At 36.9% G+C, this 13,936-nt stretch overlaps 1 protein-coding gene across 1 annotated transcript; it reads left to right on the forward strand.

The window, feature by feature from the left end:
* Positions 1-1,008: 1,008 nt before the first annotated feature.
* depdc7a (DEP domain containing 7, paralog a) lies at positions 1,009-11,612 on the forward strand. The gene is given in 10 exon segments (XM_058752444.1): positions 1,009-1,184; positions 3,786-4,218; positions 5,358-5,488; positions 5,642-5,834; positions 6,848-7,068; positions 8,837-8,979; positions 9,459-9,584; positions 10,202-10,263; positions 10,265-10,278; positions 10,943-11,612. Coding segments are annotated over 10 exon segments (1,554 nt in total). The 5' UTR covers positions 1,009-1,168; the 3' UTR covers positions 11,158-11,612.
* Positions 11,613-13,936: the final 2,324 nt, after the last annotated feature.

Consider the following 13,936-nt stretch of genomic DNA (forward strand, 5'->3'; position numbering starts at 1 on the left):
TATCTACACACAGAAAAATAAGGGTTTAAAATTGTAACTTTCTGGGTACAACAGCTTGTCTCTGGAGCAGTACCTTTAAAAGGACATATTTGTACCTTTTTTACCCCTAATAGGTACATATTAGTACCTTAAGGGTACGTATTGCTACTCTAAGGTACTAATATGCACCTATTAGGGGTAAAAAAGGTACAAATATGTCCTAATACATTTTCAAGGGTTCCAGGTCAGGCTGTTATAATCATAAAAAAACAAATATGGAAGCTCATCAAATCTAAATGTCATTTTGTTTAAAATGAAAGAGAAATTTTGAAAGAAAATGAAAGTACTTTAGCAAGAAACAGTAGCTATATTTTAAAAGAATACACTCAACTAAACTGAACATTATGTTTTTGGACACTTAATTGCATATTATTTGCAATTACATTAAAATATAGCTTTTCAAAAATATATTTGTATATCTGTGATGATGAATTTGACACAATTTTAAATATATCAACTTTAAATGAAATATCGATTAACACTCAATTTGAATTTATAATCAGGTATTTTACATGTGCTTTTGTTTGTCAACACATCAAATTAAGTGTAGTATTAATGTAATGATTAAAAATGTACAGTAAAGCTTGTTCTTTTTAAAAGTGTGTTAAGAAACAGTCATAAAAGTATATTTTTATTTCATTAATATTATAGTGAATGCAAGTACAGTTTTTAAAAATATTTTTCTAAGATTTGAAGTACCCTACAACAAGTGTACAGTCAATAAAATTAAACACTTCTTTTTCACAAGGGTCACCACAGTTTTACGGTAGAAATGCCAACTGTATCTGTGGTATTTTGGAGGGAACCATATCTAAAAAAAAACAAACATGAAAGGCCAAAATACGTTTTTTGCTATCTTTATAACGGCGTTATTTACATTTAGTGGTGCTTGTTTATCATTTGCAAGTTTCGGTGACTGTTTGAGTGTAAATGAACCCATTATTATGCTAATGAGCTCTTGACTGCCCTCCTGACGTCACGGCGAGGGTGTGAGAGCGCGCGGGCTGCGGCTGTAGATGAGTTCAGAGCGCGCGAGTGTGAACATCAGCTACTTACAGCGCGAGACCAAAGGAGATGCTTTGCTTCAATACAGCAGCGGCGCGACACAACCGGCTTTAACCCAAACTACATGCATAGACCTCCAGGTAGGTTTCTGCGTGTACGACTGGCTGTTTTGATTTTATTTCGTGTTTGAATGCTGTAAATAGGCTACTTGGCTTTTAACTAACTTAAAGTGTAAATGCTAAATACATACAACAATATTAAATGATGCATATTATTGCGTTTTTATGTCTGACTGAAATTATATGGTTTTGTCTTTACATTTAAGATTTGTCTTGTAATTGTTGTCTATAATTGGTAAAATAATGTATTTCTGAGGCGAATTCAGTTTACATTATATAATTCTATTTCAATTCTAAAGTTAATTTTGGCATTAAGAGGTTTAGCTGGCAAATGTTTTCATTCAGACGCGGTTTTGCATTTACAGTAGCCAGAGGGTGAAAGCTTTTGACTTGTCTGTGCTTGACAAACTAGAGAGCTCTTATACACTTGGCAGGACAAATTAGCAGAGTTTGTGCTAAGTTGTTTTCAACATGTTTCTGTGTCATAATAATGGTGTAGATGTGCCATCATGAGGTGTTCTCCCTCTGGGGTTATTTATCTGAGTGTTGGGCAAACACATCAGTGTGTGCTGGCCATCATGAGAGGAGTGATCCCAGCAGATGCTCTCGGTCCATGGGGACAAACACCATGGTGACTCCTCTAATGGGTATTCTGCAGATACTGGATTCAGATTTGAAGCATTATGATATTGTTACACTGGTATTATTCACGCACACTTAGAAATCAACAACAAATGTCATGATATGACATTTCTCATGATTCAGGCATGTTGTTGTGGATATTTACCATGGTAATTCTGTTGGAGAATCATATGACATTGTGATACGAGAAAAATATTTTATTCAAGCTAAGTCCCATGGTATTGTCATTCCATTCCTGTAGTGTACTAGCACCGTATTTGTTTGTTTGTAAATTATTTCAAATAGTTAACACTTAACACCAAAATCTCAGCAAGTACTATTTGTTCGACCAGCGGCATGCAAATGAACTAAAGCCTACATGATGTGAACACAACAAGGAAGTTTCCTTATCAGCTAGTTTATCAGATGGAGGGTTGAATCTGATGACTTTAGTCAAATCTAGCCATTTGGAAAGAAACAAAAACATTTTTAGTTTCTGGCTTGATAAATACAGCTTTTCCAGATTTGCTTATTTGCTTGTTAGGTGTAAAAACAGTGATACCCACCCTTGTGAAAAAGAACTGTACTTCTATGAAACTACATGTAGATGATATAATGCTAATGAAATAAAATGCAAACTAATTTTTATAACCTATTAACACACTTATCTACACTTTTAAGAAAGTGCTTTGTAATAATATCAAATTAAGTACATTTTAAAGCAATCTTTTGTTATGATTTGATTTGATGTGTCAACTAACATACTAAAGCGTAATTGTTTCTTTAAGTACAATTTTAACTGATGTTACTTTTAAAGTTAATATATTTTAAATGTACTAAATTGGAGATTTATCATTACGAATGATTACAAACATATTTAAAAAAAGCATGACATACAAGTTTCAATAGAAATAGAGTATATTTTAGTTTGCCATAAATAATCGTCGGAACATTTGGCATACACTTTTACCATATTTCAATTCAAGTAATTATGAAATTACATACAAAGATGTACATAAGTCCTATTTAAGTGGCTCAAAAAATCTTATGTTCAACTAATTCAATACAAATTATACTATAATACATTTCATGTAATTGCAAATTACTTATATTCTGGTTTATTTCTGTAATAAGTACTCGTTTCAAAAATATGCTAAAAAGTACTTGTTTTTTAGAGGGGCAAACAATGACTATATTGTATATTCACACAGCCAGCATTAATCTGCTGTTCGCTGCATGTCGGACTTCCCAGCAAAACTCTTGAACCACAAAGTCTAGAGAGAATCTTTTATATCGCAGCCAGCTGTTGTCCACTTGACGCAGAGCCTTCATTGAAGACTAGGCGTGAGTGCGAGGGGCGCGTCTCTATGTAATCGCAACATTCATAGCCACCCCTAGTAAATATCCTGATCCCTGATGGGTCATTTAGACCCTCATCGTTACTTCAGAGCTGCACATAAAATGGAAACACTTCTTGCGAGAAATGATCAGCCTCCCCCGGCGTCATTCATAAGGCTTATGAGGTACAGTATTGATTTTGGCTGCGGGTGCTCTTTGTGTTGGAAGTAGGATCTGTAAAAGCTTTCTTTAGTCCAGCTTTACACCCGTGAGAGCAAAACATGGGAAACTTCATGTTCTGCAACTGTCAAGATGATTATAATGATAAAGAGCTGAAATTAAATATGGGTAAGCTGAAACCTCTTGGTCCAGTTTCAGAAGTCTGAAGAAGCTTCATTTTGTAGACTTATTCCAGTATTAATAACAGACAGCGCCAAAGTCTGTGTGTAATTTTATTCTTATAATCGATTTAAAAATGCAAAAATCACCAGTTTTGGCATGGAATGCCTAGTTTGTGTCCATAGTTTTTAAAGCCTGACTAAACTTATTAAATGCATCTCCTTTCAGTCAAAAGCTAGATTTAATGTGTGGGAATTCAGAAACACAAGAATGCAGGCTGAGATCATTATTCTGGCGTTTCTCATCCAGTCCATCTCTCGACAGAGACAGGGATGGCTGGGAAGCCATTCCGAGCCACGTACATCTGGACGAATATCATCAACAACCTTCAGACGCAGGTGGAGGTGAAGAGGAGACGCCACAATCTGAAAATCTACCATGACTGCTTTCTGGGCTCCGAGGCCGTGGACGTGGTTCTGGCTCACATCATTCAGAGTAAGTTCTGCGGAGACACCGAGGTGCCTCGTACCAAAGCGGTCCGCCTCTGCCAGGCCCTCATGGAGGCCAGAGTCTTTGAGGCGGTGGACACTAAGGTGTTTGGGAAAGAAAAGAGGCAAGCCAAGTTTGAGGACAGCAGCTGTAGTCTGTACAGGTTTCTAAACAGTCCGACCCCAAGCCCATCCAGCTCAGAGACCATTGAGAGCGGATACGACTCTCTCAGCATACAGAGGAACACGTACAGTCCACCCTACAAAAGGTAGGTCAAGTCACCTTCGTACAGTGGAACGTATACTGTATAATCAGAAAATACTTGGAGAGGTTGTAGACCTTTTCCTAATGCTTTCTCTAAAAGACCTTATTTACATAAAAGGAGAAATTTTGAAGACTGTGTTAGCTGCTCTTTTCCATGTAATTACAGTGAATGGTGAATGAGGCTTTCAAGCTTCTAAAAGGAGGCAAAAACACGATAAACTGGTCCAAGTGTTTTTTAAAGTTCATTTTAAAATGTAAGTCCCTTTGCGCGAGGAGCAGACCAAAATTTCAAGTCGTTATTCATTGATAATCTTCCTAACTTCTGCGACCAAATCGGTTCAGTGAATTAATCATTCAGACTGGTTTTATGAATTTGATCATTTAAATTCTTGATGACCGAAAAGATTTGATGTAGGACCTTATTTTGATTTGATAAAAGATAATAAAGTCAAAAGTTTCAGTGAATAACTTGATTGATTCTTGACTTCAGACCACTTGGATTCTAATGCACAAATCATGCTTTTTGAAGGTTGAAAGCATCAGCTCCCATTCACTGTAATTACATTTGTTTTCTGTCATGCTGAAGAATTATTACTTTGATAATAAAAGAAAGTCTATACTTTAGCGAGTGTGTAGTTTTAATTTTTCTTTACTGAAGGATTATACGCCTGAATTATAATAAAATGTTCATTTACAGAATATCTTTGAAGCAATTTGTGAAAATCAGTGTCACAGATAACAAAATGTGTGGAAAACATGCAGAAAAGTGCATTGTGTTTTCATTTACAGTAGGTCACCTACTAAGATACAAGCATTGCTAAAACCTCGCAAAACTAGTTAATCGTTTACTTGTTATTAGTTGCATAGAGATTGCTTACAGAATGCTTGTTATTTTCTCAGAATTGTTTTTCCTTTGAGATTTTACACTTTGAAATACCTCAACTCGACTGAGGGTGCTATTAAAAGCCAATCCTCTATGAATGCCCATGAAATGTCAACATCACAGTGAATCACGGACTAAAAATCCTTATTTGGTGATTCCTAGAAGAATGCATGAAACTTGTTCAGCTTGGTCCTTCATAGATTGGAAACAGTTTCAGACATATGACATATTCATTGCTATTGTCTGATTATTTTCTTCAGGAAAGAAGATTCTGCGTATTCAAACAACTCACCTGTGAAAACGGATAAGTCTCTGGAGGATGTTTTGGGAAATCTGAACATGAACACAACCATCACACCACAGATGATGAATCTGGGGTTATCACAGGAATGTACGTTTTCTTTGGAAATATATGCATGCTTTGTATAATGTCATGAGACACAATTTGAAATATGTTTTTTTGACTGTTTGACAACATTGTCATAAAATCATATTGTCATAAAAGTATTAAAGCTGACGTGTGTCGTGACTGTGTCTGTATCAGTGATGGATGAAATATGGCGGCAGCAGACAATACTAAGGCTCCTACAGCTGATTGAGCTTCCGCTTCTGGAGAGCCTGCTGGAGGGCCAAGAGAGCCCTCGCCCGCCCCTCCACAGCATGGACAGTGACCCAGACCTCCTCTACACCAGCAGCTACCTGGACCGTGAGATCCTCAAAGCCTTCAGCGAGGCTCAGTATGCTGATTATTTCCATATCATGCTCTATCTCTGTTTGTTTAACTCTCTCATTTTTATTCTGATTTGTTTTAGAGTTGCAAAAACATTTTGTGCAAGAAATATATAGAGTTGTGCTAGCCACACCACAATGCAAAAGTATTGAGTTAAAAAAATATATATCCTTCTCCAGAAATGTTGAAATAATCTCAGACCTTACATTGAGTCGATGGGAAATATAAAGTAAAAAAGTCTATGTAAAAGTCACACAATATTTAGAGCCCCCTAGCGGTTAAGAATTAAAACTGCACGCGGAAGAGTATTGTTTTGGTTGTGCATCGGCTCTGCTCGTCTGCGCGGATGAATATGTCTCGACGCACCGGTGTGCATGAATTTAGGACATGCTGTCAGAGCGGATGGACAAATAAATATCAGTTTTGTGGTTTTTGCAAACGTTTTAGAAACAAACAGAGGCTTGCCTTTTTAATGATTCATGATAATCTTTTTCTTCTTCGTTGTAACAACACGACACTCTAACCAGAACTGGAGCTTCTTTGACGTGACAGGCACGGGCGAATAACGTATGCAATTTCCCGCGAAATCCGTCCCGACAGCGCTAAAATATAAATCGTTATAATAGACTTGTTAAAAGTGTTTGGGTAAAGACGTGGTTTGGAAGACTTTTTTTTTAATTAATTTTTTTTTTTTGCACTCTTTAAATAACATTTTGTCATTTTTTAACAATATTTTTTTAAATGCACAGTAATCTGCACTACATTGTGTTCAGGCGAGTGTCAGCTGGTCATAATGTAGTTCTTTTTAAACCCAAACCGTGAAAACGTTCTTGAAAACGTTCAAGAAACTCACTTTTTCCACACTTTCTGATGAATGAAATCTCTTAGTAATCTTACATTTTCGCATTTATTCATTCTGTCCTTGTCTTTTAAGTGTTGTGTATTTTTAGATGGCTGTGCTTTTAATTGATTGTGTGTTATCTTTGCATCATTTTCTTTCCTTTTTCATCTCATTAACAGAGCAGATAGCTGGTTGTCAGCGGCTGTGGACTGTCTGGAGTTTCTTCCTGATCAGTTGGTGGTGGAGGTGAGCCGAGGACTGGCCAAGTGTGCGGAGGAGACGTCTCAATACAAGCAGCTCCTCTACGGAGTCCTTGTTCAGCACTACGGCCAGTCTGACTACCCGCCGCTGCTCAGCAACCACGTCTTTGACATACACTCAGGCGTCTCCGAGCTGCTTGGTGAGAGATCAGTCCGCTATATGTTAGCTTAACCTGACTTTTATATGAAATGAAACTTGTCTTATTAGTGGCCCCTGTGAAAATGAAGTATACTTTAGCACACTTGGTATTACGTAATAATTTACATTAAAAGAATATGCTTGCATGAACTGAATGTAATGATTGTGGACACTTAGTTGCAATAACTAAATGCAACTAATTTATATTAAATGCAAATAGCAGTTTTAAGAGTGCTTTTTTGAACCGAGTCAGACTTAATCTAATAATTCCCTCAAAAATACAAATTTGCTGAAAATTTACTCATCCTCAGGCCATACAAGATGTAGATGACTTTGGAGAAATTTATCATTACGTCACTTGCTCACAAATGGATCCTCTGCAGTGAATGGGTGCCGTCAGAATGAGAGTCCAAACAACTGATAAAAACACGATGAGCCACAAAGTGAAGTGACAACTGATGAGCCACAAGTAATCCACACCACTTCAGTCCATCAGTTAACATCTTCTAAAGTGAAAAGCTGCCTGTTTATAAGAAACAAATCCATCAAGGTGTTTTAACTTAATTAAAGCAAAAATATGAGTCCTTTATTCATAATATTGCTTTCTCCAGTTAAAAAAGTCATCTCATCTGAATGAGGAGTGAAATTTGCATATATCAAGCACTGTTTGCAAGCCAAAACAGTTCTAAACAAAAATAAAGAAGGTGCTTTTGAAATGTTTGTGCTACAGGATCATATCTAGTTGCTGAAAACCAATAGCACTACCTTAGAGCACTACCGCTTAACAACTAGTGCTGGGCAGTTTTACCAAAAATCTGTATCGTTTTTTTTTTTAAGGATTCTGACGGTTTCACGTTTTTTTCCCGGACTGCCTTATATGAATAAGATTGCACGAAACCACTGCATTTTAATCACGATCCAAATAAACATGCTACATATGTGACCTTGGACCACAAAACCAGTCGTACAGGTCAATTTTTAAAACTGATATTTATACATCATCCGAAAGCTGAATAAATATGCTTTCCATTGATGTATGTTTGTTATGATAGTACAATATTTGGTTTAGATACAACTATTTGAAAATTTGGAATCTGAGGGTGCAAAAAATCTAGATATTGAGAAAATCGCCTTTAAAGTTGTCCAAATTAAGTCCTTAGCAAAGCATATTTTCTAATTAAAAATTACATTTTGAGATATTTACAGTAGGAAATTTACAAAATATCTTCATGGAACATGATCTTTACTTAATATCTTAATGATTTTTGGCATAAAGGAAAAATGGATAATTTTGACCCATACAGTGTATTTTTGGCTATTGCTACAAATATACCCCAGCGACTTAAGACTGGTTTTGTGGTCCAGGGTCACATATAGCTTAATAGCTATGATACTGTTTTTGAAATCAAATCTTTGCAGCTCTGACAGGAAACACTGATATCCAACAAAAAAAAAGTTTATCTTAAAAAATAAAGTATAGACACAAACCTAAATAGGAAATAAAACAGTTGTCAAATAAGCATGTGTCCTACTCTGTGTCCTAACCTCAAAAATTATAAAGCAGTCAATGCAATCATATCTGTATATTACCATTTTCAGAAGTAGCTGGAATTTAATTACACATTTCTTGCAGTAACTGTAACAGATTATTTGTAATTAAATTCCCGTTACATGTAACTAGTTACTCCCCAACACTGACCGCAGACCACTGGAATCTTGTTGAACATTTGTCACAAATCACTTTATCATACTCTTCTGCGTGTGTGCAGTGAATGGGAAGCGGGAGCAGGCGCTGGAGTCTCTGCAGCTCTGTCTGAAGCTGCAGGATTCACGCAGTCGAGAGGAGCTCCGCAGGTTACTGCGCTTCATGGCCCTCGCCGCCGGCCCTCAGGAGATCAAACTACACAAAGAGGTACGAATACTCTGACGTCTAGTGGAGACTGAGAAATACAGTTCGAGTGTGTGTTTTTATGCTTATGTAACTCATGTACAATTATTTGTAAAACCAGAAATGGTTGATAAGAAGTGCTGGTGTATATCTAAATGACAGACCGTTGCAGAGTGTGTTTGGGGAGATGTGAAAATAATCATTTAAAAAATATGGAAAAATCGATACAGCGTCTGCACTGGAAGCGATGCAGATCGTCCAGCTTGTTTGCTGCTAAATCAGACCAGTGCACAGTACGACAGTGTTTATATCACACAAAAGTGTCATTGTTAAAGACAGAAACTAAAGCGAGCTTTGCAGTTGCCATGCTTGTGAAAAGACACTGAATTAAACAACAGCCTCTTTTCTGCTTTTGCCTGAAATTCATTTATTACACCTACAGAAATGCCATTCCTACATCCCTACGGAAACTTGACAAGCTGTTTGTTTGTTTTGTTCTGTAGATAGAGAACAGAATGGCAGTGAAGAGGGCGTTCTCCAATGCTATTGTGTACGGGGCCAAACTAGCCAAAGGGAAGGTTGATCTTCTGGTTCTTTTCATGATGGACAACCACCATGACCTCTTCAAGGTGAGTCAGCAGCTCAGACTGGCCTCTAAAAACACTGAAAAACTATTTGCACAGTGTGGTTAATGACATGCAATTAGACATGTACTGTATAATGTGCACTACTGTTCAAAGGTTTGGGGTCTGTAAGAAATGCTGTTCTTTTGAACTTTAGATTCATTAAAGAATCCTGAAAAAAAAAGTATAATGGATTCCACAAACATTAAGCAGCAAAAACCGTTTTCAGTGTTGGTGATAATAAGCAAATCGGCATATTAGAATGATTTCTGAAGGATCGTGTGACGCTGAAGACTGGAGTAATGATGCTGAAAATTCAGCTTTGCATCTCAGGAATAAATTACATTTTAAAATGTATTCAAATAGAAAACAGGTATTTTAAATTGAAATAATATTTGAAAATATTACTGTTTTTACTGTATTTTTGATCAAATAAATGCAGCCTTGGTGAGCATGAGAGATGGCCCAAAGTTTTGAATGATTGTTTACATCAGCATATATAACAATTGTAATTAGACATTTGTCTGCCTTGTCAATAATTCAGGTCATTGTTCTCTCATAAAATTGTGTTTCTGTGCCTGAAGTGAACGGACAGCATTTGTAATAATTTGTTTTTGCCCCAGATTCCCGTCACATTGCACAAACTTGTAAGTGATAAACTGGCCAGTCTCATCAGAGGAACGGATCGATCTCATCACAGGTAAATCTACAAATATATGATATTTATGTTAATTATTTCATGCTGGTTACTTTTTTACAGTAATAACATCATGAAAATACAGGAGAATAGTGAAAAAAATATTGTTCCCACTCCACCTCAACCTAAAATAAATAAATAAATAATTAATAATAAAATAAAATAAAAAGAATTAAAAATTAAATCAAACAAGCTAAATTGAAAATACATTTAAAAAAAGTACTCGATACATAACTATACTGTAATACAGAGTATGTCAAGCATGTATAGAAGAATTAAGCCATATATCATGTGTACGCACATAATTCATCCTGAATTACCAAGTAATCAAGGTAATAAAACTGATTGATTAAATTTATTAAATCAAAAACCTTAACGAACAATGAGCAATATATTTGTTACTGTATTTATTTATTTTTTTGTATCTTTGTTAACTTTAGTTAATAAAAAGAAAGCTGTTTATTGTTAATGTTAGTTCCGGTCCATTAAATAATACAGATAACAGATACAACTTTTGATTTTAATAATGTATTAGTAAATGTTAAAAGCATCACCGCAGTCTTATCGTAGCAGATGTTTGTGAGCCATATTTGTAAATAAAACACGGCTTATAATGTATGATCCTTGATTTGCTAAGAGAATGCATTTCAAATCTCCCCTCTCTTAGGAACAACGTACTGTCGCCGTCTGACCGGAAAAGATTACCTGGAAACAGTTCAGAAAACTACCAGAGAAGAGCTGTGGACGTTACTGAAAACTATTCACGAGAACTCCAAGCTCTCTCTGAAAGAGAAGCGCCGTCTGCTTGGACAGTTCTACAAAGGACATCCTGAAATATTTGTGCAATATTTTGGCAACAGAATATCCAATGTTTATATTTAAAGAACTTCAGTTCATTTTATATATTGTATCATATGTAAAAAAGTATTGTAAATGTGTATATATTTATACTGCTGTTATATCTGTATTGATGGAGAATGAGATTTGTTAGACAATTAACACATTTTTTCTATTCTTTTATCAAAATTATGACATTATATTACCACTTACTACCCGGAAAACAATGTTCTCAGACCACAACTCAATCCTACATATAAATTCAAATACTTCAGAAAAACAAAGAAATACGTCTTTAAAAGAAAAGGTCACAGGCTTTGTTGAGATTACAAATCATTTAAAGGCATATTATGCCAACTCTATCAAACAAACTGTGTAGAAATTACTTGGTACTTCCCATTCATTTCTCTCATTGTAATATTTTTAACCTAAACTGTAAAATATAAACTTGAAAATACATGTGCTCAGTATAACCGGGGCCAATAAGTTCAGACATCCTACATTTCCTGTTACAGATGAATCGTTTCTTTGTTGTTATGTAACAGGGATGTCGTTCAGAATGGGTGTTTTGGAAGCGCTGATGGGAACAATACATGTCTGCTGCACAAATTAGGCGTAGCATCAACAAAAGAACAGAGTTGAAAAATCTGTATGTTTTTGATGTGATTCTTCCTGCATGTGATGCTGTCAGTGTCTAACACTCTCCAGCTGCTCAGTGACAGAACAAAGAACAGTGACTGCTGCTGGCATGAGCGCTTTCACAGAGACAACGACAGCAGCAAACATCACGAGCTGCTAATGGTTAAACATCAGACTGATGAATTATAAAAGACAAAAACACAAGACAACACATCTGCATGTGTTCAGAATATAAAGGCAGGAAATAGGTGGGTTAGTAATTACAGACAGATGCTGAAGGCTGTATTGTGAAGCTTCATCTTCCAAGTGCACATCGTCAGTTTCTGTCTTCAGATAGTAGTAGATACATTTAAATGCACAGATAAGAATGCCATCTTAACACAAAGTCTGTTAAAAAGCTTATTTAAACTTGTAGCAAGAAAACTTCTGTTTCAATTGTATTTGATATATTAAATGCAAAAAGGGAGGCATAAAATGTACAGCAGTCACTAAGAAATTTACATTCAGACTGAACCAGCAAATAAATAATTTATGTGGCCTTTTAAAAAGTAAGGTCGGTGAACGTGAGTTTTGTGCTGACTGGAGGTTGACCAAGCAACTAATGTCAGTTTTCACAGTTAAAAAGCAAAATTTGAAGATGAAATATATTTCAATTTTCACTGTAAACAGTTATTAATATCTTACTGATAGTTATAATAGTCAATTGTACTTTTATCTCACAGAAGTGAGTACACCCCTCACATTTTTGTAAATATTTTATTATATCTTTTCATGTGACAACACTGAAGAAATGACACTTTGCTACAATGTAAAGCTTGTATAACAGTGTAAATTTGCTGTCCCCTCAAAATAGCTCAACACACAGCCATTAATGTTTAAACCACTGGCCACAAAAGTGAGTACACCCCTAAGTGAAAATGTCCAAATTGGGCCCAATTAGCCATTTTCTCTCCCCGGTGTCATGTGACTCGTTAGTGTTACAAGGTCTCAGGTGTGAATGGGGAGCAGGTGTGTTAAATTTGGTGTTATCGCTCTCACTCTCTCATACTGGTCACTGGAAGTTCAACATGGCACCTCATGGCAAAGAACTCTCTGAGGATCTGAAAAAAAGAATTGTTGCTCTACAACAAAGATGGCGTAGGCTATAAGAAGATTGCCAAGACCCTGAAACTGAGCTGCAGCGCGGTGTTCCAAGGCCATACTGCGGTTTAACAGGACAGGTTCCACTCAGAACAGGCATCGCCATGGTCGACCAAAGAAGCTGAGCGTCATATCCAGAGGTTGTGTTTTGGAAATAGACGTATGAGTGCTGCCAGCATTGCTGCAGAGGTTGAAGGGCTGCATGGCTGTCGTCCCAGAAGAAAGCCTCTTCTAAAGATGATGCACAAGAAATCACGCAAACAGTTTGCTGAAGACAACCAGACTAAGGACATGGATTACTGGAACTATGTCCTGTGGTCTGATGAAACCAAGATAAACTTATTTGGTTCAGATGGGGCCAAGCGTGTGTGGCGGCAACCAGGTGAGGAGTACAAAGACAAGTGTGTCTTGCCTACAGTCAAGCATGGTGGTGGGAGTGTCATGGTCTGGGGCTGCAGGAGTGCTGCTGGTACTGGGGAGCTACAGTTAATTGAGGGAACCATGAATGCCAACATGTACTGTGACATACTGAAGCAGAGCATGATCCCCTCCCTTCTATTCCAACATGATAACGACCCCAAACACACCTCCAAGACGACCACTGCCTTGCTAAAGAAGCTGAGGGTAAAGGTGATGGACTGGCCAAGCATGTCTCCAGACCTAAACCCTATTGAGCATCTGTGGGGCATCCTCAAACGGAAGGTGGAGGAGCGCAAGGTCTCTAATATCCACCAGCTCCATGATGTCGTCATGGAGGAGTGGAAGAGGACTCCAGTGGGATCCTGTGAAGCTCTGGTGAACTTCATGCCCAAGAAGGTTAAGGCAGTGCTGGAAAATAATGGTGGCCACACAAAATATTGACACTTTGGGCCCAATTTGGACATTTTCACTTCTTGCTGGATGAAGGACCATCACCTTCAACTCAACCTAGCTAAGACAGAACTGCTTGTGATTTGTTTGCTGAAACTACTTCATCACAATTTCACCTTCCAGTTCGGCTCATCATCCATAACTCCTTCAAAAACAGCCAGAAACCTTGGACTTG

The sequence above is a fragment of the Onychostoma macrolepis genome, chromosome 18 (assembly GCF_012432095.1).
Source record: "Onychostoma macrolepis isolate SWU-2019 chromosome 18, ASM1243209v1, whole genome shotgun sequence".
Taxonomy (NCBI): Eukaryota; Metazoa; Chordata; class Actinopteri; order Cypriniformes; family Cyprinidae; genus Onychostoma; species Onychostoma macrolepis.